General features: G+C 37.9%; 1 protein-coding gene across 2 annotated transcripts; it reads right to left on the bottom strand.

The window, feature by feature from the left end:
* Positions 1-1,833: 1,833 nt before the first annotated feature.
* On the bottom strand, positions 1,834-19,161 carry LOC134538353 (RNA-binding protein Pasilla). 2 transcript variants are annotated; one of them, XM_063379599.1, is made up of 6 exons: positions 19,023-19,161; positions 15,307-15,453; positions 13,667-13,800; positions 11,492-11,657; positions 8,244-8,444; positions 1,834-5,845 (listed from the first exon to the last, which is right to left on the bottom strand). In XM_063379599.1, the coding sequence occupies exons 1-6, from the start codon at positions 19,138-19,140 to the stop codon at positions 5,052-5,054; spliced, it is 1,560 nt and encodes a 519-aa protein (XP_063235669.1). In that variant the 5' UTR covers positions 19,141-19,161; the 3' UTR covers positions 1,834-5,051. The 2 variants fall into 2 exon arrangements, with proteins under 2 accessions (XP_063235669.1, XP_063235670.1); XM_063379600.1 differs by having other exon boundaries at positions 11,492-11,645.
* Positions 19,162-27,721: the final 8,560 nt, after the last annotated feature.

Below are 27,721 nucleotides of genomic sequence, written 5' to 3'. Positions count from 1 at the left end.
GACACACCGTGCTTAACTTCGCCGTAAGCTGTGCCCAGCTTATCACCAACTTTCCGCGGGGTGTTTGTTCCTCACTGCGCTGAGATCGCGTCTCCTCTCAGCCCGTAGAAAAGTTCCCACAAGCCCGCCAAATTCAAATTTGTGCACTAATATTCACAAGGTTTTGTTTTAGGACACACACAACAAAAATTGCTTGTTTTGGTATTTTCTAGCATGCATTAAATTTATGCCATGCAATTTGCAAACACTGCATGCAAAAAAAATTTGGTATCTTCACACTTCACAATATCCAAACCCCCCCCCCCCCCCCAAAAAATTATCATCCAGCATATTTCTCAGGACCTTTTTCTTTATCAATGCTGTTCCTTACGATTATGAGGAATCATCATTTTCTTAATAAACATTCTGTTAAACAGAATGTAATGCTTAGCAGGGATGTTAACAGCCTGTAAAACAAGGACTTCTACATGTTATTCAATAACAACTCTTTATCTTGTACCATAAATATACCTCATGTTTTATTTATTATCTACTATTCCACCATAATAAACTCTGTTAAAGTATTCAATAAACTACCGGCATATTAAAATTTCAGTATGAAAAAAAAAAAAAACTATGTATACAATTTTGAAACTTTCAAGTTTACATTTATGATCATGCATCTTTGTAATCTCGTACAAAAACCAATCTTGATTGTTCAAAGTGAAACAACATACACTGAACATCCGAGACAAAGTACCATACAGGCACGAAACACACTTGTAAAATGCTCTCTTCACTTGCTCGCATCCATAGGATACAATACATTACTATACGAATATACACGCTTTCTTCATAAAAGCACAGAATATGCTCCGCTAAGAGCTGGCACAGAAATGTTTTTCAAGACAAAAAAAAAACCTTGTTATGTGCCAAGAATGAAAACATTCAATACATATTTTTTCAAGAGCTAATCAACATAAAAACCAAGAAACTCTTACTGAAATATGAGATACTTGAAATTTAACATGATATCTGTGCTTTTAACATTAGCCATAAAAAAGTACCACAATGTAAAAAAAATAAAAAAATAGCAATCTTATACCAGAGAAAGCACTTCCTTCACTATGCAAATATAAAACAATTAAAATTATTAAATATTAATGCTGAAATAAGCTGGTACTTTTGCTTTAAAATACATAACCACCAGAATTTATCTCTTGATATATTACCTGCAGTCTTCACAACTTACGCTCAACCAAGGCTTCAGTGCATGGCGAATGAAGATGATGCGATTGTGTCATGATCTGGAAGACAGTGAGTGACGGACCATGTAGAGTGGTTAAATAAATAAATAAATAAATAAATTGCAGATGAAACCACAGCCAAGCATGCAAATGTTAATGTGAAAATTTTTTTGTTGGCCTGTATTTAAAAGAAACGATTATGATTCACGACATAAACTTCAAAGAATTACCTCTGCATTGGCTGACGCTGTGAACATGACACAAGGAAATGACACTGTGAACATGACACAAGGAAAGGGTTTTCATGGCATGACAATGGCTGATCCTCTGTTACTTTAATCCTGTACAACTCTTCACTGGGCAAACGAGTGCTGTATTTATAAATTTTTGGAAAACCTGAATCAAATTAATAGAAATATTTCTTGCTGATAAATAAAATTAAAATTAAAAAATCACAGTAAATCACTAGATGTGTAGCAAAATAAGCATTCACTGTTAATGAGTTTATAATATATGGAACACTAGAGACTTATCAGCCAGGGCAGCAAAAGAGAGTGCAGGAAAAGTACTGAGGGTAGAAACTTTTTTGAAATGATAAATGTACAAGTTTGTCTGTCATGGATTTATTGATAATGGCTTACAATGAGGTAATACATGATAATGAAATGAGAGGAAATGGTGCGCTGCTTCAGTTTTGCCTTGGCTTCCAGTTTCTTCTCGTAGTTTCACACTCAAAACTTGAATCGGTCGTATATAAAAAAAGACGTCCGTCTGTTCAAGCTATAAAGTACTGGAACCAAACAGTCAATCACTTCAAAAAACACACATCATATTACCCTGTTCAACTTAAAATTCCTAATTAATATACGGTATAAAATTCATCCTGTCTTTAAAATAAAATAAAATAAATCAGAACCAACAAGTACTCCCTTTTGCTATGGCACACATACAGAACACAACTGTACACACAACAAACATACAGATAATTTTTTTCCAAACACATTCTACTGCTACTGTTTGTCATTTAACACAAAGATATAATCTATGTTACTACAATAATCACAGAGTTGAACCCTGTTATAACGTTTTTCAAGAGAGTATAAGGAAAAAAAAAACATAAGCAGGAAATATCAATTTAGCACTTATCAATGTTTGAAATTTCTACCAATGGATTCATCAAGCTAAGTAAACAAATTTAATGGTTAAAACCACCGATGGGTAAACTCTTATGCTCAAATATGCTTAACCAAGCCAACTTTTCAACTTCGTCATGCTTCCAGCTTCTATTTTATTTATCTTTAAAGACACACTGCTAGATTTCTGTAAAACTGTCTCATGATTCATGATGATGCTACTTGAAAATGTGTGATTTTGGAATTCCTACCTATGAATAAAATAAATTTAACTCTTATCACATCAGCAATAGAAAGCTTTTTTTTTTTGCCATCACAGAAAGGTGTGCAAACTAAAAGATTGATGGATTACGTACGTACATCCGAAAACATTCTAGATTGGCCAGGAACTGAAATTTTTTTGTTCAAGACAAGGGTGCCAACAGACATAACTGCTAACATTTTGTACCTTCGGTATATATAATACACAGCGTTAGCTAGCACTAACATGTAGCTCTAGTGTTCTGGTATATTTACATTTTGTTTCTGCAAACAATACTACCCTAACAATTTGCATCCATGGTATAACAGTAAACAAAATGGTGATAAGTGTTAGAACAGTAAGGTTTTTACTTTTTTTTTTGCATTTATTGAATTTTAGAAAGCAAACGTTACAAGCAGGATATGCACCATTTGTAAAAGGAATGTCCTTATGGGGAAAATGTCGGAACTTAAAAAAATGTGTTGTTACCAGCAGGAAAACATTATAAGCAGAAACATTGTAACAGGGTTCTACTGTACATACCGTATTTACTCGTGTATAGCGCGCACCACGATTTTTGCAACAAATTCCAAAGAAAAAAAATTAATTTTTTTTCCCATAAATACATTTTACTAACATTTTGTAGTACCTGTTAAGTAATTACTTATGAAACAAATGATTATTTATATCGATGTGTGGTGATGAGTCAGGAAAATACTTAAACTCTGCTGTGTAGACGGACGATAATGAAGCGCTGTATCATCACAACTGGTACGTGGACGGGAGCGAGGGGGAGGGAGGCAGGCAGGAATGGGACTATGACCATCAAGTAACCCTGACAGTTGACAGGACTAAACACCACCACTCCCTTCACGAAGCTTCTACATAGATATTTCAACTGATAGTTAACACATTGTTAGGGACACACAAAATGAAGCGTGCCACGCTACGTTGCTAAGCTGGCACGGAGGACTAGATGACTCACCGGTCTACCGGGACGAGGAAGCGATGAAAGTGGTCGGGGGGGGGGGGGGGGGGGGGGGGGGGAACTGGTGACAACATTCTCTCTCTCTCTCTCTCTCTCTTTTATTTTACTAGCTGCTGTGCTGGCTTTCTGTAGAGGGGGAGGTCTAAAAATAAACAAGAGACCATGATGTGCGAGCTTGCGTGCGCACGTGTGTGTGTGTGTGTGTGTGTGTGTGTGTGTGTGAGCATGTGTGGAGAGACGAGGTTGTGAGTCTGTGTGTGTGTGTGTGTGTGTGAAAGAGAAGCCTTGTTGCTTGTGCGTATGTGTGGGGGCTGGCCAGAAATGTCCAGTTAACGACTACCACTTCTCCTCCCCGCCACCCCCTAACTTTTTTTTTCCGTGTATAGCGAGCATCCTTAATTTTTTTTCCTTTACCCGAGGGGAAAAAAGGGCGCGCTATACACGAGTATATACGGTACGTACTATGCAATTTAATAAACCACCCGACAATAATTATGCTACATATTATCAAATCCCACGAAAACCTCCCTTCAACAACTTTTTACGACAAATATAATTTGATCCTAAGCATAAAATTTATTCCGAACACAAAACCATACACGTAATTCATATTTGAATGTTATAACCACATGTGCACAACTTGGACGTCAGAACTGTTGCCATACATCTGCTGAGAATAAGCAAATGGAATGGTGTGTCTATGTAAAAAACTGAATTAAAAAATGCACAACATTAAGTAATATGAAAATAGAGCTTGTGTTCCAAAGAATGAAGAAATAACGAAAGACCTCAGAGAAAAATAAACACATAAGTTGGCAACATAAACGATGAGGCTAGTTTTAAAACCTAAAATTGGAAAGAATAAAATCTTGTAATATTCGCGGGAACGAGTAACTGCGTGTTTCAAGGGGAACAGAGCTGTCGCACAGCCGACAAGTCTGCAGATTGTCCCACGGTGAGATGAATTAGGGTGGCAACTGGATCGCGGATATCCACCATTTTTTCCAGGACATAGAGTAAGTTGCATGGCAGGTCGTGATGGTACTTACGTTACGTTCGCAACGAAACTGCAGACCCAACAGTACCTACAATACTGTTGCACAGAGTTAGGATGTGAATCACATAAAAATGGGAATTATTTTCTAATTTTGAATAGTTAAAAATCTCACTTCCGGCCTGTATGTAATGTTAGCTCCCTCCTATGCTGGAAAATACGGTAGTGACTGTCCTTTAACTTTTTTTTACAATAGCAAAATTAAGGCACCAACTATTGCCAATTTCAGAATTAATGATGAGAAACTAAAAATTTCATTTTTTCAATATTTTTAGGGTCTCTTCCAGCCTTTTTTTTTTTTAATTTGTGATTTTGCGAGGACTAAAGGGACATTCACGACCCAACAGACACCCTACCAATGAGTCGTGGAATAAATGCGTGTGTGTCAGAGAGAGGAAGGGGACACGGTTCAGGCCGTGACTTTGCTCCCCCGCGAGCGCTTGGCCTCCTCCTCCGTGACGCGCTGCTCAATGAGGTACTGCGCCGTGCTGATGCAGTGTCCCGGGCCCGAGATGGTCACGATGCGGTTACGCGTGCCCGGTGCAAACACGCCCTTCTTGGAGATCTGGATGGCGGCGCCGCTGTAGTGCTGGATCTCCACCAGGGCGCGGCCTCCGGTGCCCAGGATGGCCCCCACGATGTTCTCGCTGATCTCCATCTCGATCTTCTTGGGGTTGTCCGCCCCCTCGCCGCCGTCGCCCCCCGGCGACAGGGCCGACTGCGACGTGCCCAGCCCGAAGGAGTTGTTGTTCACGGAGAGCGGGTTCCCCTGGCGCTTGAACAGGTCGTAGTTGACCCCGTCGCCGAAGCGGTCCCCCGCTCGGGGCGACGAGCTGGCCATGGTCCCTATGGGGCCGAAGGCGCCCCCGTTGAGCGGCTGGGAACCCCCGTCCATGCCCCCGAAGCCGAGGAACTGCGAGGAGCTGCCGCCGCCGGACAGGCCCAGGCCCATGCCGAGGATGCCGTAGCGCGCGAGCGTGGTCATGGCCCCTATGATCTCCCCCGTCGCCTGGTCCGTGTAGCCACTGGACCGCAGCGTCACCTTGATGTGGTCCAGCAGCTGGGAGGTGAGCGAGTGGCTGCTGCCCGTCGGCCCACTCAGGTTCAGGCTGAGGTTCAAGCTGTTGCTAGCTCCGCCCCCGCCGCCACCCATTCCCATTCCCATCCCCCCACCACCTCCACCGCCCATCAGCAGGGCTCCCACTGGAACAAGAACATTACAACAACTAATAATACAAAGCTCTGAATAGAGGCACGGAAATTCAGCAAATTTTGATAAAACACTGAAATTTGCAACAAAACACTTAAATTGCTTGTTTCCACAGAATAAAACTAGGGATGGGGCGACCGAATCCAATATCCGCCGAATCCGCCGAATCCTAGGGATTCGAAGGTTCGGCGGGTCTGATATAGGATTCGTCAAAGGATTCGGTTTTTACTATTTACGGGAAAAAAATACAGTAAAACTCGCTTACGAGGTCCCGCATGGTAGGTTTTTCCGTATAAAGCGTTTAAATTGCCCGAGGTCTCGTCACTTACGCCATTAAATGTGTGATATAATGTCCGTTAAAATTTTTTCTGAAACTTCTTGTCTCAAATAATGGCACACGTAAATATGAAGAAAAGACAAATGAACAACAACATACGAAGAAATATGGATGATGTACCATAACTACAGTACAAACCCAATAGTTATTTTAAGATAATTACCATAAAAAGAACTAAAGATTCTTTGTAGAATACCATAATTACTACAGAAGCATGATAGCTACCATATTTGCACTATAGTTACCGTAACAACTGAGATGTACATTTACCGTGATAGTAATGTATTATTTATTTATGACATATTAAATTAAAGAACATTGTTAAAAAAAAAAAGGATGTTAAACTTTGATATGTACGGTTGGCACATGTTGCTCAGAAATAATGCAATCTGAAAGAATGCAGTACTACTACGAAAAGTGAAAATGGTACTCGTGGATTTTTAGGTTATGATGGCAGTGTCTTTCGTTTTTCAGTAATATCGGCCGAAAATTAACGAGCGTACTGTATCGGAAGTCGGCAGAAATGCCGATTCAACTAAATATTGGCAAAATCGGCTTCTTCAATACAGCTCTACATTTAATGACATGAGTAAACATATTTCAGACTTCAGGATATTGAAAAAGACTTTAATTTCCATGTAGGTTTATTGTGTGTATGTTTTTTTTTGCAAGTGTAAATTGAATGAAGTAAAATGTTTTTATTTTTATTACTTTCAATTGATTAAACTTTAATGACCAGTTACAGATATTTATGACACTAATTTTGAGGTTAAGCAATTTTACTAACGCATTCCAGCCAAGCAGGCTGCCAGCGAGAGACGCTTCTCTTTTGCTGGAAACACTATCTCCAATCGTAGAGCTAATTTAACTCCTGAACGTGCAGAACAAATTATTGTTCTGAATGATAGATTAAAGAACAGAATTTAATACTCTGTGACAATCTTTCTCAGAATTATTGTGCTGAAAAGTGGAAATGTTGAAACAATGTGAATGTACTTTTCAAACAACATGATTTTTGGTGCAAGTTTGTTGAAGCTCAGTAAGGACTCCAGAAAAATTGACAAGGGTGAAATTTTTCCAAAGATATGTTACATTTACACAAACATATACTTGGTTATGTTGGATGATATCAGTTACTAATGAACCAATAGAAACAGGTAAGATTCAATGAAAAAAAATGTTTTTTTTTTCTAGCAGTGCAAAATGTAAACACACTCTGTAAATAGTTACCCAAAATTAATAAGCCCACTTCATTTTAATACTTTATTCAAACATGATATTAAGTTTAAGATAAAAATAATTTCCCAAAAGTGTAACTGTACCACAAAAGCTCGAGCTCGGCTCGAAGTAAAATTCTTAGGCTCGCAGACCTCTAGCTTATTTATAGAAAAAATCCTAACCGCTAATCTGTACAAAAACTGAAATTTCTCAAGAAAAAATTGTTGTCTTTATATACACTTATACCAGAAATGTACCAAACTACATGTGATAAAGTCAAGGGACTTTTAGTGCAAGCAGAATACATCTCACTTACATTAGATATGTGGACATCATCTATTAAAAGATTCGGGTTTGGGTTCGAGATTCGGCAATTCTAGTCGAGGATTCGAGTTAGGATTCGGATTCGAGGAAATCAGGATTCGCCCCATCCCTAAATAAAACCAAACAAAATAAACCTGTAAATAATGTATCAATATTGTTTAAAAAAGAACACATCCAAAAAATATCTATTGAATGTTATTAATGTACATTTCCAAGTTTCATACCAGCTTCCAAACTAACGTCCCGCAGGTAATGTGGTCATTGTTTATTTACTCCAGCGGTTTTGGTGCTGTCATAGATATGGAGACATAGCTACACTGATAACCCTATACGTAAAAAGGTTCTTAAAAAGGGGTGCTAAAATTGTTTGTGTTCTCTTAGCATATTATATTCTTGTCTTTTATCATTATTTTATCTATAAATTTTTGTAAAAAAGATTGGACAGACCGGGATTCGAAACCAGGACGTCTGGAACGCGAGTACAGTTTCCCAACTCCGCACCAAACACTCACTGTTGAGAGAGTTCCCGCCGAAGCCGTGCATCGACGCTGGAGCGCCTCCGCCGTGCGCGTAGGGGGACCCAGTGGGGTTGAAGTTGGCCACCGGGCCGGAGATGTCCGCGTAACTGACGTTCAGCACGCTGCCACTCTGCGGGTCCTCCACGATTTTCTCGAGGATCATCAGGAGAGCTTTCCTGTTGCTCTCCACGTCGCCTGAAAACACAATCACAGGTTCCTTCTGTAACAGTCAGGGGTGCAACAACAGGGGGGGGGGGGAGGCAAGGGTATTTTGCCCCCCCCCCCCCCTCTGAAACCTTGAAGTGGGGGCAAAAAAAGGGCTGTGTAATCAATTTTTAGATAGTAAAACTGCTTAAATAGCACCATTTTCCACCTTGAAATACAAATTTTCTCGAGGGAGGACCCCCGGACCCCCCTGCTTCAATAGGGGGGATCGATGATTCTTTATAAAAACGTATATTGCCCCCCCCCTTTGGAAATTTAGTTGTTGCGCCCCTGGTAACAGTAGTCTGTTACTGATAGCGAGGAGTCATGCTGGAACCACAAAAGCGTGACTCAAGGGATGTGACACGACAGCAAAATATTGCATACGCTAATTGTGACCATGAGGCTTATAACATTATGGCAAACAAACACAAACTATGTAATTTGCTTATTTACATATGCACCGAACATACGACAGCCATCCACGCTTACAATTTTTTTTTTTAATGTTTTTTTGATTGGTATGAGATAAATTAAAATTTAACGTTGATTTGGAACAATCACTGTGCATTAAAACATTTAAAAGTGTCAAACATGATTAGATAGAAAATTGTTTTAACCATGTTGCGTCCATGACATAGTTGAGATTCCACCATCAGACTATTTTTTTTTTGTTTCAGCATCTTACCACAATGTTGTCATACAACACAAGTCAGGAAATTTTAGGAAGGAATTAGCCATAACCTTAGTAAGGAACAATCCCTGCATTTACCTGGAAGGATTTTGAGAAAAAGTATGGAAAAACTTTAATCTGGTAATTGGGGTCCCCAGAGAAAACCAACTCGTTTACAGCATCGCCTGACATTTTTCCCCACTCACAAAAACTGTTAAACCAACCTGGCTCCCCAAATAGTGAGCACAACAATTAACTGTTGCATCACCTTACTCTGTAAGTCTATGAACAACTAGTATAAAGATGAGTGCAAGTAAGCATACTTTTATGGATATTTCTAGAATAGTAAAAACTGAATTCCACAAATCAGAACTACTTACTATGATTATTATGATTATTATGATTGAAGGCCTGAGCTACTCTGCTGTTTACACACGAAGAAAACCTAATCTTGTTTATTCATATATATGCATATAAATCTGTGTGTTTGTGTGTGTTTTGAAAGTGTGAACCAGTTTTATTTTTACAAATGCTGCTGTTGAATTCCAATAAAAAATAAAAAATAAAACAATTGTTACGACCCTGTTTCTTACAACCTCCTCTCTTTATTACGATCCCTTTTCGAGGAACCATGAAAGATTGATGATAAAAACTCAAAAATTTGAAGGAAATCAGCCGAAAATTCATTAGAAAGGCGTTGCGCTGCACTTCTCTTGGAGAACATCATTCGTGGCATGCAGTAAACACAACCTCCCTCCACCCCCCCCCCCCCCCACAGCTGATCCTCTATACCCTTGTATCACAGATGAGTTGTGTATTTCCAAAACTGGCCATCTCCCTCAGAACAGTTTTTCGAGAAATCGAGGAAAACTGTTTACTCAATTCCATGATGTGGCAATCAAGACGGTTTATTAAATGAATATGGCCGCTTTTGTAATTAACTGCTCCTTATTCACTGTGGGTTACCATGGAATTAGATTTTCTAGAACAAAACCATTTTTTTCTTTTTTGTGGAGATGGCCGGTTTTGGAAAAACCCAACTCAGATAATGGTTCCGTGGCCCAGCCGCCCAGTGTCCGGCAACCAACCATTATATTGCTTGCTCTTGGACATGCTACCCTCCTGTTTGCTTCTGTGGGATTTGCGTGATGCATGTAGACAACTTATTATTAAGCAATTTTTGCTCCAATTTAAAAAAAAAAATTTGGCTTGATTTGGTGAACAATTGGTGCCCCGCACATTTTTTTTAGGGCTCCAATTTTTTTGGGTTTTAGGCTTGATTTTGTGAACAATTATTGACATAGAAGAAATGTATGGTATTGTTTTAATAATAACATAACTTCAGATTTGTGAAAAATTGAGTAGAAAGTGAGCTAGTTTGTCCTTGATTAAAAGCACAAAAACAAAATTATCCAGGACGAGGATGAGAATAATGTATTATCTGATATGTCTCCAAAGATGGAGATTTCCCGGCACATGGCACCTCAAAAGTCGACTCTCTTCACGATTTTGCAAAAAAAAGGGGGAATAAATTTTTAACATAGTGCAGAAGAAAAGAAGTAACAAGCAATTATAGAGGAAGCTATGCTGAAGTGGTTTGGCCTGGTTCAGAACGCAAAACTTGCCAGTAAGCAGAACGATGCTGCAAAGAAAGGCAAGACGTACTTACCTTGAAATTAGGCATAGAATACTTGAAATGCACAAACGGGTGGCAAGATTGTTCAAAAGCACGCCTCACAATAGCCAGTCACAATATCTGTGTTTGAAATTTTACATTAAACTTCTCCTGCTAGGGCCCACAGTGGTTTAGTGGTCAGACCACTTACTTGCCTTCCACCAAGACAATCCAAGTTTGCTTTCAGAAAGGGGTTGAACTAGGATTTTTCCCAAGTGGAAAAAATGGCGGACGATGCTGTGATCCGGTTGGTTTTCTCTGGGTACTCCATCCAGTTTTCCCCATCCTTTCATTCCATAATTTATCTATTTTATCGTATCACATCTCATCATCTCTAATGACCTCAATTTTGACAAACATAATGTTAAGCTAACTCATTCATTCCTCTCCTCATTCACAAACACCATTTAATAGTTTAAAAAAATAGTAAAAATAAAAAAAAAGGTTAAGGGGATGCAGTAGAATCACTGTACACAACATTTATGAGTCAGAATAAAAAAAGTAAAATAACAAGAACATTTTATGTGCATGTTAAAGTGGAAGGTAAAATTTATATACTCAGTTACGTATGTGAATCTGCATTCACAGCATATCTTTGATTTCTTGGATTGAAACTGTTTAATCCATCGAAGAAAATTGGTCCCGAAGTTTGAGTGATTGGAATCAAAACCGACAGGAACGCAAACTTACCAATAACGGTGATGCAGCGTTCGTGCAACGACTGGTCTCTGGCTTTCTGGGAAATCTGCACGTAAGCACCGCTCTCTTCCTTGATCTGTTTGATGTAGTTTCCACCTTTCCCAATGATCATGCCAGCTGTGGTGTTCGGGATAAGAATCTTCACCTGTATGCGAGACTGAATGCAAGTTAATAGTTTTGTAAAGATTACCAACATAATACTAATCAACTAAAATTTATAGAGTTTGACTAAAAAAACTACCAAAAACATACAAATATCATTAGTACTACTGTTTGAGGCCAGTTATTTTTAATGCACAACAAAACAGTAAAATGTCTTTAATTAGGCATATTTGAGACTACGGTCACGCCGATGTAGTCATTTTTAACAGGAATACTAAATGTTTAAAGTAACCCACTATACAAAAGAAAACGCTGTATTGAAATGAAAATCGACATGCTCTGAGCGAACTAAAAACATCGTCAGAGCAGTGCTACGAACCAGTGGCCAATGCCAACAACTGAAATCCATCCACAAATATCTGAATACAAGTAGTTTGATTGATGCAGGATTATAGAATGTGCCAAAACACAGTATTCCTGATTCAGAAACCTTTCACTGCGTTTATTGATGTAAAAAATAAAAAGTATTGACAACTTCCAGTGTCTACAAATACCTGGTGAACTAATTCATGACTTTAAAAGACCATTTAATAATATTTTGTAACTACTTTTTGATATCACAGGCTCTTTTTTACTATAAACAAAAATTAAACAAAATAAAAAAATTAATTAATCTGGTATCAGAAGGAACAATCAGATTTTTATATTAAAAAGATAACATCTTTCCAGAGATTATTTCCATGAGATTTAAATGGATAGCCTCAAACTATTTATATTTAACATGTGACTATAAACCAACTACAAGTTTATAAAAGCTGCTGGAAATTAAAGTTTCATAACTTCCAACACTAACCTAAATACAGTAGACTCCCGATTACCTCAGGATAATGATTGGCCAGGGGTACATGGATAACTGGAAAACACTGTTAAAACAATTTAAAAAAAAAAACTGAGTTAATTTTTTTATCCAATCTATTTTAACAAACACCGTAGCACCCGCCCCTCAAAGAAACGCCCCAATTCTTTAAAACAGTAAAACAGAGCGCTAATCAAAACAACGCTAGTCAAATACTTGTTTTTATTAGAGAGTATTTTAATCAAAATAATTTGTTTTCCAAACAGGTAATTGTACTTGCTTATTACCATTCTAATCAAGACACTACTCCTGTTAAAATTAATTTATACTACTAATATCTATACATTTGAAGTACATTCAAATAAATATTGTATTACATTTAGAGATTAAACAACCTAAAATTAAATTTAAAAATTTACTTACTGAATTGTTTACATAATAGGGCTTGGGCATTGTTTTTTTTTTTCCAATTTAAGCACTACCTACACTTCTTAGTTAGAAACTAATAATGTAATTATTTATAGGAGCTATTTAGTTCTAATAGGAATTTAAAAAGCATAAAATTAACATTTTCTATTATCAGAAAGAATATTTGACCTGTTAACATGATTCCCGACACTGTTATTTACTAAATATGTGTCTGCCATGATTTGCCACTAGCACATCCTAGTGGCAAAGGGTAAACTATCCCTGAAAGCTTCTGGCTTCTCTCTTCAGAGCTGCTGTTGATTGACATGTAGGATGGCCAAATATAAACGTTTGCTGAACTCTTGGGCGGCGTTGGAAATAATTATGCAATGAAGGAAGCGAATAGCTATTGAGGAAATTGTAAAATATTGTTTGTTGAGTCATCACATTATTAATTTGTTGCATTACTAATTCATTGCATTGTATTTAATGCCCACAAGTGCCATTGCCATTGTGCGCACAAGGAAATAAAAAGTCAAAAAGTTTTCGTTTTCATGGTTTGTGGAAGTGAAATATGGCACGGTTAACCCACAAACCAGATAACCTATAACCGGATAATCGTGAGTCTACTGTAAACCCAACACTAGTACATTACATACTAGTATAAGGAAGGCACAACTTAACTTCAGAAGTGCGAGTCTAAATTAAATTTTTATTTTTAAGAAAATCACTAACCGGATCGCAAAAGATGTACAAACTAGCAAAACAAGCATTGCCAACTGAGCTCCTAACAAACCAACCTGTTTCTCTCTATCAGACGGCTTTGTTTCAAATTCTTTTTCTGGTTTCTCACGGATCTTCTCGCTGATAAAATTCATCACAGACATGATGGCCTCCACACTGCCTGTTATCAAGCACACTCGTTCCGAAGTGCCTAAGACAAAAACAATTTGATAGTAACAACTCATCGTGAACTGCATACCTGTAACTCTTGGTTATGTTTTAAAACTACTATATAAAAAATTTGAGTATTACTACACTGACTGGCCAAAAACATTAACCCTTTAACACCCGAGGCGCAGTCTCAGAGACAGCAACACGTTATGGTACGTGTTTTCTTTTTCCAACTCGCGATTTGTACTTCTTTCCCTTATCACGTAAACTCATAACCTACATCAGCTACGCTGTGGCTGCCTCATAAGCCGTGTTACACTGTGTTAAAGTGACCGCATATCTGGGTAAACGTCATAGATTAAGGCAATGGGCCACAAGAAAAATTTGTGCTTTTTATCCTGATTTTGAAGACATCACATGTTGGTGGCTCTGGAAGATCACGAAGGATTCTGTAGTGATTATAATGAATACCTATTATGAAGATGTGGCCATTTACAGTGACCACTCCACACAAAAAAACCTATAAAGACACTAACATGAATGACTGTGGGCATTCAGTTCTAAAAACCTACGGTAAAAACAATGTGAAAAAAAAAGGGGGGGGAGGGGGGGGGGGGGCAGAAAACATCTAGGACATGAACAAACCAGCACAACTTCATTTTTATTAAGTAAGCTTCTGCACATGTTGAAGCAGATGCTGAATATTGCATGGAATTTGGTAGAGAACGATGAAATGCATCAAATAATTTTAAATGGAAAAAATCAAACTTGGTAGGCTAAGAGCCACAAAACCTTGATTATTTGTTTTAATTACATTACAGTGGTTCTTATAAACTAACTTAAAGAAAAAAATTTGTTGGTTTATTTGGAAATACCTATTTTAAAATAACTAAATACCTAATTTTAATAAAGACGGGTTTAGTAGAACAGTTTCAAATACCATAATTCACTAAAAAAAAAAAAGAGGGGGGGGGGGCACATGGTTAAAATTTTAAACAAATGTTTTAGGTTACTTTTATGAAGGATAAATAATTTAGTGTTTTCAAGTATATATACAATTTTAATGTCATTTAATTAAGGTTGTTAAGTCAATTAGTATCTTAACAAATTTCTAGAGCTTGAAAAAACCAATTTTGAGCCAATATGGTTACATATATAATATAAAAATTTATTTTAATGCAAAATTTTATTCCGTAAATTGGTTAAATGAATGTCAAGTTAATTATGAGATGAAGTAGGTGATCTCATAAGCACATTTTCCTTTGTTTTATTGTATTACGATTATGACTGCTTTTCTGAACATATGGGTATGACATCAACCCCGTATAGGGCCTACACATTTTTTAACAAAAAGAAAATTCCTTGTAATGAGATGTTAAGAGTCAATTAATTCACAGGCAGAGACAGTAAAATGTGAGACTAAACTCCATCGCCTAATTTATCGATTTGGAGAGTTTCATAGTTTCATGTTAAAAACAGCATTTGGTATTAAAGCAGTACCAAAATCAATTTTCTCTTTGATAAAACTCTACACATATTTTTTTACCTGGATAGAAGTCATTAGCTTTGGACATCTTAACCTTTGCACCGGTATCTTTCTGTATGTGTGCAATGGTTTCCCCTCCTTTCCCGATGATGGCGCCCGCGGCTGTGCCGGGCACCAGGATCTTCAGGTGATACATCCCATCACCACCTGCGACACGGCAAACACTCAAACTCAAACACATTCGGTGCATGCCTCACAATCAATACTGCCGATGTAGCATTAACCAAAGCCTTGTTTGATTCCCAAGGCTGCATTTAGTGAGGAACTACGTTGAATATACCTGTATTTCGATTTGTTTGACTAACACAACCTGCTTGCTGCGCATTAATAAAGAAATACTTTTCTAGCAGTTAATTCATTGAATATTCAAATTTTTACACTCTTATTTTCAAGCAATATTAAAGTTACAGTTAATAATTTGACAGTAAGAAGTTAAACATAAAAATGAGTAGATGGCATTTGTCTAGCTAATTCGAAAGGTTGAAAAATCTGTCAATTACATAAACAATATGGAAAGTCGTTAGGTACAATAGTTTAATTGCATGTAAAATTAGTTAATTTTTTTTTTTAGGAGTAAGATTTCACATGTCTACGTTATCTAACTAAAGTGGAAGGTGCGTAAAGTTGGGCCAGCGACATAAAAAAGGAAGTACTCTAAAATCTTAAAAACAGTGTATTTTACCCCAAATGAATTCTAAAAAACTCAGTAGTTACCACGGGTCTTGAAGTCTAGGAAAAACACGTGGTATGCAAATGAAAAATATTATTAAGACCAATTAAATCTTTAAGTGATTTTAAATAAGTATCCTTCAATATTTTTTGTGTTTTAATGCTTTTCAACGCCAAATTTTCCTGGATTCTATTGCTTTTACCAGTAAGTATTTCAGAATCAAGTTAAAAATAAAACATTATTCTTTGCAAGACATTAGTAGGTACTCAAAATATACCACATTCTGTATTTTCTTATCACTAAAAAACTGAATTACGAAAATATTTTCTTTAGAGAAACATCTGAAAACATAGTTTTGTTCTATTTATGGAGCAATATAATGTCTTAAATGTTTAAAGACTTCAGATATATATTTTTTAAAAATGAAAGTTTTGAAGAGTTATACATTAGGCTAACTAATGGAGAGGGGCCTTGACAAAGTTATTTAGCCCAGGGTCTTGGGGCATGTCCGAATTTTCCTGAGGTATAGACATACTCAGTGGGATCATGCGTGATGTACGAACTGGAAACGACATGCACAGGCATGGGAGTAGATCCGAGGGGGGTGGAGAGGGGCTCAGCCCCCCCCCCCCCCCCCCGGAATTAAGAAGCCCCTCACTAGCGAAGCTCGCTTGCATTTACAGAATCATGACTGTGACACTGGGTTGATAAACATGAACGACAAAACTTATTGTTTAATGGTAATCTTTCTGTACATTTCTAAGATTTTCTGTTTATTTTATGAATATAGGCCAAACTAAATATGGGCAGTGTAACATAAAAGCACCTTCTTTAGGGACAACTTGTGTCAGTCAGTTAACATCCACGTGCAAAACTATTGGAAATGCCCCCCCCCCCCTCCCCCTGTGAATTCCTGTTTGCCCCCCTTGCAAATCCCACAGATTTGCGTCCCTATGTACACACACAGGTGTGCAAGTAAATAAAGCTGTGTTCTTCTCACGTACTTCCTGGTAAAGAAACCTCTCCATTTTGAAAAGTTTTAGGTATGTTACATTCAAGAGACACTTTTAGTAAGCAAAGTAAATAAAATAACTTTCATTTTTATTTTACAGAGTTAACCATATTTAAAGAAAAAAAATGAATGAATTTTCAACAGGTTTATAGCAAAGTCTAAAAAAAACTGTTAATTTGTTTCTATCACTGCACATCGGAGCAATAGAAAACATCTGAAAATTAATTTTTTTTTTATTTCCTAATAATTTTTATTAACATTCTGTAGAAATTCTAATATTATTAATAGACCTATCATTTTAATGGTTGGTTAGGTTAGTTACATTTGTAAAATTGTGTTAACGGTTGGTTATGAAAGAACGTGACATTTAAAATACTGAGTGCCACTTTCAGGAAAAATTAAGAGACGATAGCTCAAAAATTCTCTTAGGAATTTGTTTTCTTCATGATAGTAACAATTTACCAACAAAATGTACGTACACACACAGATTGTAACTTATGAAACTAAAATATAAACATAGGTATAGCTTTGAATATATATACTGTATAGAAGTCGCCAGCCCAGGTTAAAATTTCTAATACGGTTTTGAGGTAGTTGGTTAATTCACCGCCGCAATCGCCACCATCTCTAGGGCATTGACTTGTGGTGGTCCCTAGCGGACAAGTGTCGAACTCTTCAAACACCCCTTCCCTCTCCCGTAGAACGAACTTGAGCTGCAGTGAATGATTGGTGGGGGGTGCGGGGAATGACAGCGGGCGACAGAGCTGTGTTCTAACGTGTAAATAACAACTAAGACAATACAGGGCGTTACGGCAGCGCACTGCAGCGGTGAAGTTCCCAAGCTGCTCATCATACGCTTCTGAAAAACGTAGAGTAAATCCTATCCACTCGCGACTTCTATACAGTATATATATTCAAAGGGTATAGTGCCACAAATTCATGTATTTTTAATTGAAATTAACAATTACTATTTTTATCTTAAAAATTTTTACTGGGAATAAATTTATTTCTTGAAATAAATTAATGTTAACAGCCTGTTTATAGGATGTCCACACATAAATCTGTAATAAAATCTCCCAGATCCAAAATTTCAAATTTCCCTGAAATTTTTCAAAATAATTGATTAATTTTGCAAATTTCTTAAAGACAAAAAAATTAACTAATTACCGTTCATACACCATTTTATTGTGTGTACGATCATGCACTAAAACACCATCTGGGAAGAAAAAATGCTTTCAGTCTGGGTTACTTTGGTAAACCGGCTCGAGACATTTTTCCCTCAAATCACTATCACTAAAAAATTTAATGACTTTGCCAGGATTTCAAGTAAATTTTCTAAATTTCCCAGACCAATTTCAGTTCGCTCGACTTTACCCTGACTTTCCAGAATGTGGACAGCCTGTAGTCTAGCTGGCTAATAGTATTTATCGAGGCTTAAAGTTACATCCATCGAAACTGCTCCAATATATCGCAAGGGCAAGTGAAGAATGCAGAGTCTCGCGTATGTACTTGAATTCGGACACAGCTTAAGTTTCTTCTAACGGCCCTCGCGTCAACATTAAAATTGTAGCTTGGTAGGCAGATAGAATCGGCATTAAAAGCAAGCCATATTGAATAACACGCTCCTTATATATGTGTATATAATTATGACGTATTAATGAAATGCTGATGTTGATCCAGTCTGGGTATTAAAGTGTAAATATTGCCATATGCTCTGACAGTTTGGCGTTAATAAACGATATATCATCCCGTTCTAAAACAAATCATGGGTCTACGAGATTACAATTTAACTCATACAAAGGGAAAATTTTAAAAACGGGATAATTATCATAACAGTGTATTCCAAAACAAAAACACCGCAATTATACTCTATACATCAACAAACAGTGCCGACACACACACCCACACACTGTACTTCTCCCAATCGTGGCGTCGCCATACCAGCGATTCGCGATAGCATTCTTCTACGCTTATGGCGTTATAAAAATAATATCTAACAAGCTCACAACATGTAGTTCATGTGCAATCATTTACCTCCGCCAAAATGTGAGCGCTTTGTTGAGCCATTTTCGACGTCTCCGTCCAGTGGTCTTTTCCTAGAATCTGACAACTCTGGATCCGAAATACAAGTCTCCATTCCTGAATCAGCCATGTTTTTCGATAATAAATTGTTACTGACGATATGTATCGATCTGAGAATATATCGATATAGAATTTATATCGATATACAGAAAATTTGTATTATTATCGACTGTCACCAAACTACTCTAAATTATTTTTTATTAGATTAAACAATGTATAATTCTCATTTTTTTTCTTCATAATTTTGAATTTTTATGATTACTATTCAATATATAACATTTAAAACTTAAAACGGCAATAAGGGTTTTGATGTTGATGAAAGGTTGCTAACCCGTTCGTACGGTACTGAAGATGCCGCGGGCCGCCAATTGGCAACTGCTGTAGGGAATCGAACCCGGGATATCTGACGCATCAGTCGGAAGCTCCACCGCTTAGCCGACGGGCTGGACTCGCCTGACGGCGCACTCTATTTATTGACGTGCAACATCTTAGCTCTCGGTGTACGGCATTTGTTAGGAGTGATTCCATGAACGGAACGGAGCGCACTTAAAAAATACGTTAGAATCCTGGCATTACAACCCTTCATATTTCTGTAGAAGCATAACAAATTGTTAGCTTACATATATTCGAAGCCATGAAAAATTAAAAGAATTTCGTGATGAAACTTCATGTTAAATTTTAATATTGAATCAGCTCAATAAGGTTAAGGTTTGTATGTAAGACTTATTTTGTGACTGATTTCAGTCGTCTTAGCAAAAACAAATAAAAATACAAATACTTAGTGTTGTAATATGTGTTTTAAATTCATTCAAGTTAATATTTATTTACAGGTTGTCCACAATAAAATGCCCCAGTTTCAACTGTATAGCAGTTTAATTTAGTCAAATTACAACAAATCATCCACCAAATTGAAGGTAAACTAACCTACAATAAACATTACATTTATGTTTGTATTTGGTAACTTTTATTAAATTTATAGTATATAATTTTGTCACGGGCTAGTGCATCGGGCCTACACTCAAGTGTGGATACGTAGAGTTTCAGGTTGACCGAAGTCGGTTAGAGAAATTATCCAGTCCCCTTCATCGCGGTTGTAACTGGGACAGTCTTTTACGGACATAACATTTCCCCCCCCCCCCCCCCCCCCCCCCCCCCCCGCCACACCATCACGCGCATTAGCTTTGATCGGGCTCGCCGAAGAATGCTTTCATCTGCGGCGGGTTCCGGGGACGACCGAGCCCGGCGAGGCGGGAGCTCGCACCGGGTCGCCTTGGCCCACCCGTGTCCCCCCGGTCTCCCGACCCGACAGCCTTGGCGACAGAGTCGAGGACGGGTCCGCGCGCGACGCGGTCTAGCTCTCCAACGTACCGCTCGCTGCACGCCGTGTTGCACCTGGGGGCGGACCGCACACCGAACAAACTTGTTTCATTTCCATCACACACGCACCAATTAAACTCGTCCTGCAAACAATATGAAGTGCTCTGATGCTGTTCTTGTGGCTGCCAAATAACATTTAAAAAAAAAAGTTGGTTGTCTGTAAAGTCGGTTTACGGACGATAGTTCAACGTGACAGGGTCATAACAAAACATTGTTGAAATGATTGCATACTTTTATGAATAAATTGAATAATTTTTATTGAATTATCACTATTTTGTATGGATACAAAGAAGGAGTAAAATGAAATCTACAATTTAATTGATAATTTTACTTTTATTTGCACTCATTAATTCAAATATGTTTATTGCTTTAACGAAGAGATTATTTTAACTATAACTTTTGTACATGTTTGCTATTTAACTTCTTCCAATCTGTGTTATTCTGTTAAGGATAGGACGATGATAGGAAAAGTAGGAAACGAATGGGAGTCTTTGAAGTTTAATGTGCCTCGAGAAAGTCAAATCGATGGTTGTTCCAATCGAGTGGAAGAGAGATAGATGCGGCGCAAACGTACAATGAGCGTAACGGGACACAGTGCGTAACGGGACAATTTTTCGTGCGTGCAGCCGGCGTTCATTGATTTAATAGACGTTGCCACGTCAAAAAGTAAGCGAGTCTTTCAGTGCTCGCCAGTGATGTGTATGTGATACCTAACCTCGGTAACGAGTAAATTCACGTGTTACCGTGTTGCGAATACACTAATAATGTAAAAAAAAAAAAAAACTCGGGACACGAAATTTAACGCGGAATTCCTTAAAATAATATCGAGCGTGACAAACATCCGAAAATTACGTTTTGAACTACACACTTAGTTTCCGAACCTGCCGTTAGAATTCGTTACCGGAGTAACTACGATAACTATCGAACCATTCCATTTTTAAGAGTGAAAGGTTAATCTATATTTTGAAGACAAGTACAAATTTTAAAAATATAATAACAACTTACCATGCACGAGGTGTTACATTTTAGTTTTCGGTATACATTTGGTGGGCATAATTTCGTGAATGGAACAGATGTCACTCGGAACGGAAATGTGTAACCACAGTGCTGCCATCTGTGGCGGATGGCGCGAACTCCAAGTTCACACAGACAAATGGAAACGTTATATCATTAACTTTTAAATGAATTTTGAAATATGGACGCTACTTTTATAAAATTCCTTGTCGAAAATCGGGTCTAAAGCCGCGGTTTAGTATTGCAGTATACTCAGCGATGGCGGATGTAAAAAAAAAACAATTAATTGCATTAACCATTCAAGAACTTTAAAGTATGGCTACAAGAGTTCAGAGGTTTGTTGGAAGAAGTCATGGTAGGAATTCTTTTGAAAGGCAACCAACGGCGCCTGGGAGTTCTGCAACCCTCACATCACCCATGCGGAGCTGTTAACAGTTTACACAGGAGACAAATATAAAGTGCAGCTCTGAGTAGAGAGCTCCATCCTGCATGTAGTACAGAAATTTATCATCGTGTGAATTGAATTTTATTTTAAATTCGTTTAAAGGACAACGATCCAGCAAATATGTGGCAGTCAGACTTTGCTGTTCTGGATTTTTTGCAAGAGGCAACCGATGTCTTTCTTCGCGGATGTAATTCCCCACAACCTCAATACAACACCTGCCTAAGGTCCTTTCTACAATGACACGGAAACGGAGACGGACCCGTACGGATCAGCTCGGCAGTGCTGAGCTCTTCAGCTTACGTTGCTCCGTGCGAACAACATAAGCCGTGTACTTGTCTGCGGTGGTAGCCATGTTTGTTCCAAATACGTTAAAAAATTACTTCAAGTACAAGAATATCTAGTGTTCTGTTATAACTTTGTTGATTATTTTAATTTTATACGTACATTCTGCCCGTGCTATGATCTCGAAGCATAATATATTTTAAAATTAAATTAATATTTCGTAACCTTGAAGTACAATCTCATTGGTTGCCATTTGTTAGGTACGTTTCCGTGCACTGTGGAAGCAGCAGACGAAAGATCCATCTCTGTTTCCGTGCCATTGTAGAACGGGCCTAAAAGCGCATGTGACTTGTTTTCAGCAAGATTTTGTGAAACGCGTTTCATTTAATACCTTTTTATACTTGTTTGTGTTCAATTCTTCATTTATTTTTCTCCTACGCTTTTCGATAGGGTTTTAAATGAACATGACTCGTAAGTTATTTTTATTTTATTTTTACTAGACGTCTTCGTCGACAGAGCGAACAGAATGAAACTGGAGAAGAAATAAGACGTGACATATTATCATCAAATAATCCATGCAATTGCCCTTTGAAAAATAAACTGGGGTGGGCTGTGTCGGGACACAAGCGCCAAGTTTTTAACGTGAATACGTCGTGCGAATGGGGAGTTAAAAAAAAAAAGTACCTACTCGGCCTCGAATGATTACTATCAGCGATAACTGCTATCGCACTAGGCGCTGGGCGACGTCCGACATCTTGGCTTCTTTCTCTGCCCGCAGTGTCTGGTTCATTCGAAACAGGAAGCCTTCTTTTCACAGACGAGAGAGCCAAACGCCCGATCGTACATCTTTGTTTTTTTGTTCATTGTAAATAAATATGGCGGTGTTGATAAAAGGATTCTAATGGTCAATTAGGATAGGTTAGCTACATTATAAATACTTTAAAACATTGTGGACGGTTGATTTTGTTAGGATATCTACATTAAAGATACGGAAAAAAAACATGAACTTCGGGTTTTGGCTCTCTCGTCTGTGAAAATAAGGCTTCCCATTCAAACCAGGGACGTAGTAGCTACGTTTGGTAAAAGGAAGGGGGGGGGGGAGGTCCGGCCCCTTACTTTCAGGATTTTGTGCTCCACATCCATCACAAAATAAGTGAACCGTTTCAATCCATTCCAAATTAAGGCTGGTCCAATGATTTAACAGTGCTGATCCTACTTCTCTTGTTCCACTTTTGGCCAAATCTTCCATACATGTATAAAAGGTTGGATTCCTTGAATCCATACCAACACACAAAGCATAGAACCCTAAATTTAACGTGCATATAATGCTTCTTGAAGAGGTATTGTCGGCAGAGGTTGAATTTGCTGCACATCAAAACACAGTGTCAAACATAAAATGCATTAGAGCATAGTTTGTGAACTCTTTTCTCTGTTATCAAATGGCATATTTTACAAGGAGTGGTTTTTCAACTGAGGCGGGTTACACACATATGCATCTCGCACGGTGCCACTAGCATTTTTCTTGCTACTAGCATGCAGCTCGAAGAATAACCTGTGTTAATCACGTGGAGTTTACACACATATGCGACTGGCACGGTGCTACTGGCATCGTGCAGCTCGAGTGCTAGTCGCATGCAGCTTGCAGCACCACAGGAACCGATCGGTGGGTGTTTTTGCGCTGCATGCAGCGTGCGTCTTGAGTTGGCGCATGCGCAGAACACATTTCCAAGTCGCATGGCGATACGCAGAGAGCCCTGACGCTCTCGTTCCCACGTGTACTGCGTGGACAAGTGCGGAAAGTCACTTTTTGAATAGCTTGAGTTTGTTATTAGTAATTTGTAATTAAATAGTGAATAAAATTGTGTGAATAGTTTGCTGTAATAATTAGAAATGCCTTTTCCGGAGGACGAAAAAAACAAATATTGAATTTGTGTTAGCTGTGGAGGAGACTCCAATACTGTATAATTTTAAGTTGAAAGAATACAGTAACAGAAATGAGCAGGACAAGGCATGGAGACTTCTTGCATCGAAGTTCAACGCTTCAGGTTAGTGTTATTTATATATTTTATTATAATAAGGTACGTAGATAATAATTATTAATGATAAATTACATACCACGCTATCAACAGCTACCTATATTAGTAATACAATACATGGAAACTTTGTAATTGATAAGGCTTTTTTATTTTAAGATTTGCCCCAACATATTTAGATTTTTAAATTAGGCAATATAACGATAGAAAAAACTAGGACAACTGATTCGAATGTTTGTAATATAGATTTGATGAGATTAGATAAGGAATAATTTATTACATAATGAAAGATGTTTTCTTCTTTAAATTAACAAATTCATACAAAGTTATACATATTTTGAAAAGGCAACGCGTTTTCTGGTCTTGTAAAATAATCACTCAGCATGGTACGAAGGTCCTTGGCACGAGACGACTGTCCTATTGGGCGAGTTTGTTGTAGTGGTGTCAAGTTGTTGTATGCTTCTTCAACTTCATTCTCGTACTGAGGTTTGCCGATCCTCCCATCATGAACTTTGATGAAATTGTGCAAAACGCATGCAGATTTTACTATTTTAATTGCTTTTGTTGGCTCACATTCTATTTGGCCCAAGAAAATTCGAAACTTATGTGCCAACATTCCGAATGCACATTCTACACTCTTTCTTGCACGGGACAACCGATAGTTAAATGCCCTCTTAACATCATTGTCTCCTTTTCTTGGGTACGGCCGAAATAGAAACTCTTTTAAAGGAAAACCTTGGTCTCCGATGAAAAAGTAAGGGAATGGTGGGTCTGTAGTGTTTGGTAATGGCTTCGGATCCGGGATACGAAGATCATTCCTCTCTATAGGTTGGAGGAAGCCACTATATTTTATTACTCTTCCGTCGCTGTTCCTACCATAATCTCCAACACTTATCCATGTGAACAGGGAGTCCGCATCAACGCAGGTCAACAATACCAAGGAGAAAAATCCATGATAATTGTAATAAGCCGATCCAGAGTTCTGCGGACACTTCAAACGCACATGTTTCCCGTCTATGCTTCCCAAACAATTCGGGATATTCCATTGTTGGTAGAACCTGTCACTTATCACTTTCCAATCGTTTTTTGAAGGCATTGGCATATAGTCTGTTTGAAGAGTCTCCCACAAACACTCAGCAGGTGTTCCACAATTTCGCTTACAGTTGACACTCCACGGTAAAATTCGTAGGCCAGCGCAGTAAAGGTCAAACCCGTAGATAAATACCTGAAAATACAAACATATAAAGTAACTTTTAGCAATTATTTTGCTGAGTATGAAAAGGTATTGAGGAGCAAAAAGACTTCTGCTGCTGCTACTAAAAAATCTGAGAAAATTTCAATGTAGCTACTCTAAAGTTTTGAGTTAAATATTATAGGGTTAAAATGTCTATAGGTGTTATTATTTTTTCAGAGGCGGAATGCAGATTGCGATGGAAAAACATCCGTGGTGGATTCACAAGGTACTTGAAGAGTATGAGCGATACTAGAAGCGGAGCGAAGAAACCTTACTACTTGTGGAACCAGTTGCAATATTTACGACCCTATACCAAGTCTAAATCTCAGTCGGGGAACCTCGGCTTAAGTCAATTATCTCAACAGGAGGAAACAGAAGATGGGATAGAAGAGTTAGGGGACGAAGTTGAGGAACAACAACAGAACCAGCCTACTGAAACGGCCACAACAACATTTTCTACGGGTAATTCTTCACAAACCCCTCCTTCAACTACGCCTTTCTCGTTTTTATCAGCATGGCGGAGCTCGAAGTTAAGAAAAGCACAAAAAAAAGAAGACTCATTAGAGAATGCTGTTTCCACATACTTAGACAAGAAATCAACCAGGTATGAAAGAGAAGATACATCATCAGCCGACCTCGACTTCTTCAAAAGTATTTTACCGGACATAAAGGGTTTTACACCTCCAACCAAAAGACAGTTTAAACGTAAAGTGTTGGATCTTATAGATGAGCTGGTAGAAGAAGATCTTGCATCATCAAGCCGCTCATCTTCAGCAAATACACCATTAGAAAGGGTTGGAGGAAATATTCCCAGTGCATCTATGAACTCTCCTAGAAACTTCAACTGTTCAGCGACCACACCACCAGTTCCAGTAATGATGTAAAATGAATTTCCCATGACCTCTTCTCAGAACTTCAACAACATGCAAGTTTACGATGCTTCGGATGCAGATGGAGCTACTGCTTCCTACTTGACATGGGACTACCGTAGGCCTACCAATTAACTCTATTTACAACGTTTTAAATTAAATGGATTCACCATTGTTAATTGTACATTCAATTTATGACTGTACAAATCACAATTATTCATTTAGTTAAGTTTTGTTTATTGTTGTGAAATTCACTAAAATGGTTTTGCTTAAATAACTAAAGAAACAGACTCATATTAATATTATCGCTAAAATAATCAGCTGATTCCATTACATATAATGTTAATACTTAGCGATAGGCGTTTAACATTCATATATATCATATATTGCAAAAACTCTAATGTATTCTTTCATATACTACATACCTTAAGAAAATAGAGAGTCGTTTCTCAACACCGACAGAATCACGCCATCTACTATTCTTTATGTCACAATGGTCTCGCAGAAGTTCACGTAATTTTATATATGTGTCTGGATTCATGCGGTACAACTTCTGGAACTTCTCTGGATGTTCCAAGAGCTGTTTACTGATTATGTACTGGCTACTTTCAACATTTTGCGCCAATAAGGGTGTACCCAATATTCACGTTGAATATTTATTCTTCTTCGACGTCGTCTTCTTCTAATGACGGTAAGTAACAGCAGCATTTCATCATCCGACGACGACGACGACGACATTTTCCAATGAACTGAGCGCCAGAACGTCCCCACCTCTCTCACCTTGCCACTAGGACGTGCCACGACCATGTGCATCTCGCACAGTGCTACTGGCATCAAAAATGCTAATCGCACCGTGCGAGATGCATATGTGTGTAACCCGCCTGAATTGTTACACATGTTGTGCAAATTGTTTATATTCATATCTCCTGGCAGGTATATTCGACTGGGTTTTGTTCTGTTGTGACTTTCTGTAGCTTTTAGACTTCCAATGTATTTCCTAACATGTTCCTTTTCAACTTTTATTTGTGAGAAACATGATCTCCTCCACATTTTTCTTTGATAGTATTGCCCCCGTGAAGAATCTTGGTTACAAGAATTACACTGTCTTCTTATGTGCCCAAGACCATCAGAAAACACTTCTAGAAATTGCTTTCTTTCCATCTTTTATGTTCGGTAGCTAAAACAAACAAAATATTAATTTATTGTAGAGCACTGAGACACACATTCATACTAAAATCTTGAATTAAATAGCTCGTAAGGTTTTTAAGCTGTAAAATACCCCCCCCCCCTTTTATTTTTAAAAGGTTTACGATGTATGTGGTAACATGTCCATCAATGACTGATTCTAGGATTCAAAGATTATCATGCTACGAACAGCAACACCACACAGAAAGACA

The sequence above is a fragment of the Bacillus rossius genome, chromosome 13, assembly GCF_032445375.1.
Source record: "Bacillus rossius redtenbacheri isolate Brsri chromosome 13, Brsri_v3, whole genome shotgun sequence".
Taxonomy (NCBI): domain Eukaryota; kingdom Metazoa; phylum Arthropoda; class Insecta; order Phasmatodea; family Bacillidae; genus Bacillus; species Bacillus rossius.
Note: the sequence above shows the minus strand (reverse complement) of the source record. Positions and strands in the feature narration are given on the sequence as shown.

Excerpts from the sequence above, each read along its gene's own strand:
- LOC134538353 (XM_063379599.1), bottom strand. The coding sequence starts at position 19,140 with ATGGCTGATTCAGGAATGGAGACTTGTATTTCGGATCCAGAGTTGTCA. Across the intron at positions 11,658-13,666 it reads CGTCTGATAGAGAGAAACAG|TCTCGCATACAGGTGAAGAT; the intron begins GTTGGTTTGTTA and ends ACTTGCATTCAG. Across the intron at positions 8,445-11,491 it reads ACGCTGCATCACCGTTATTG|GCGACGTGGAGAGCAACAGG; the intron begins GTAAGTTTGCGT and ends TTGTGTTTTCAG.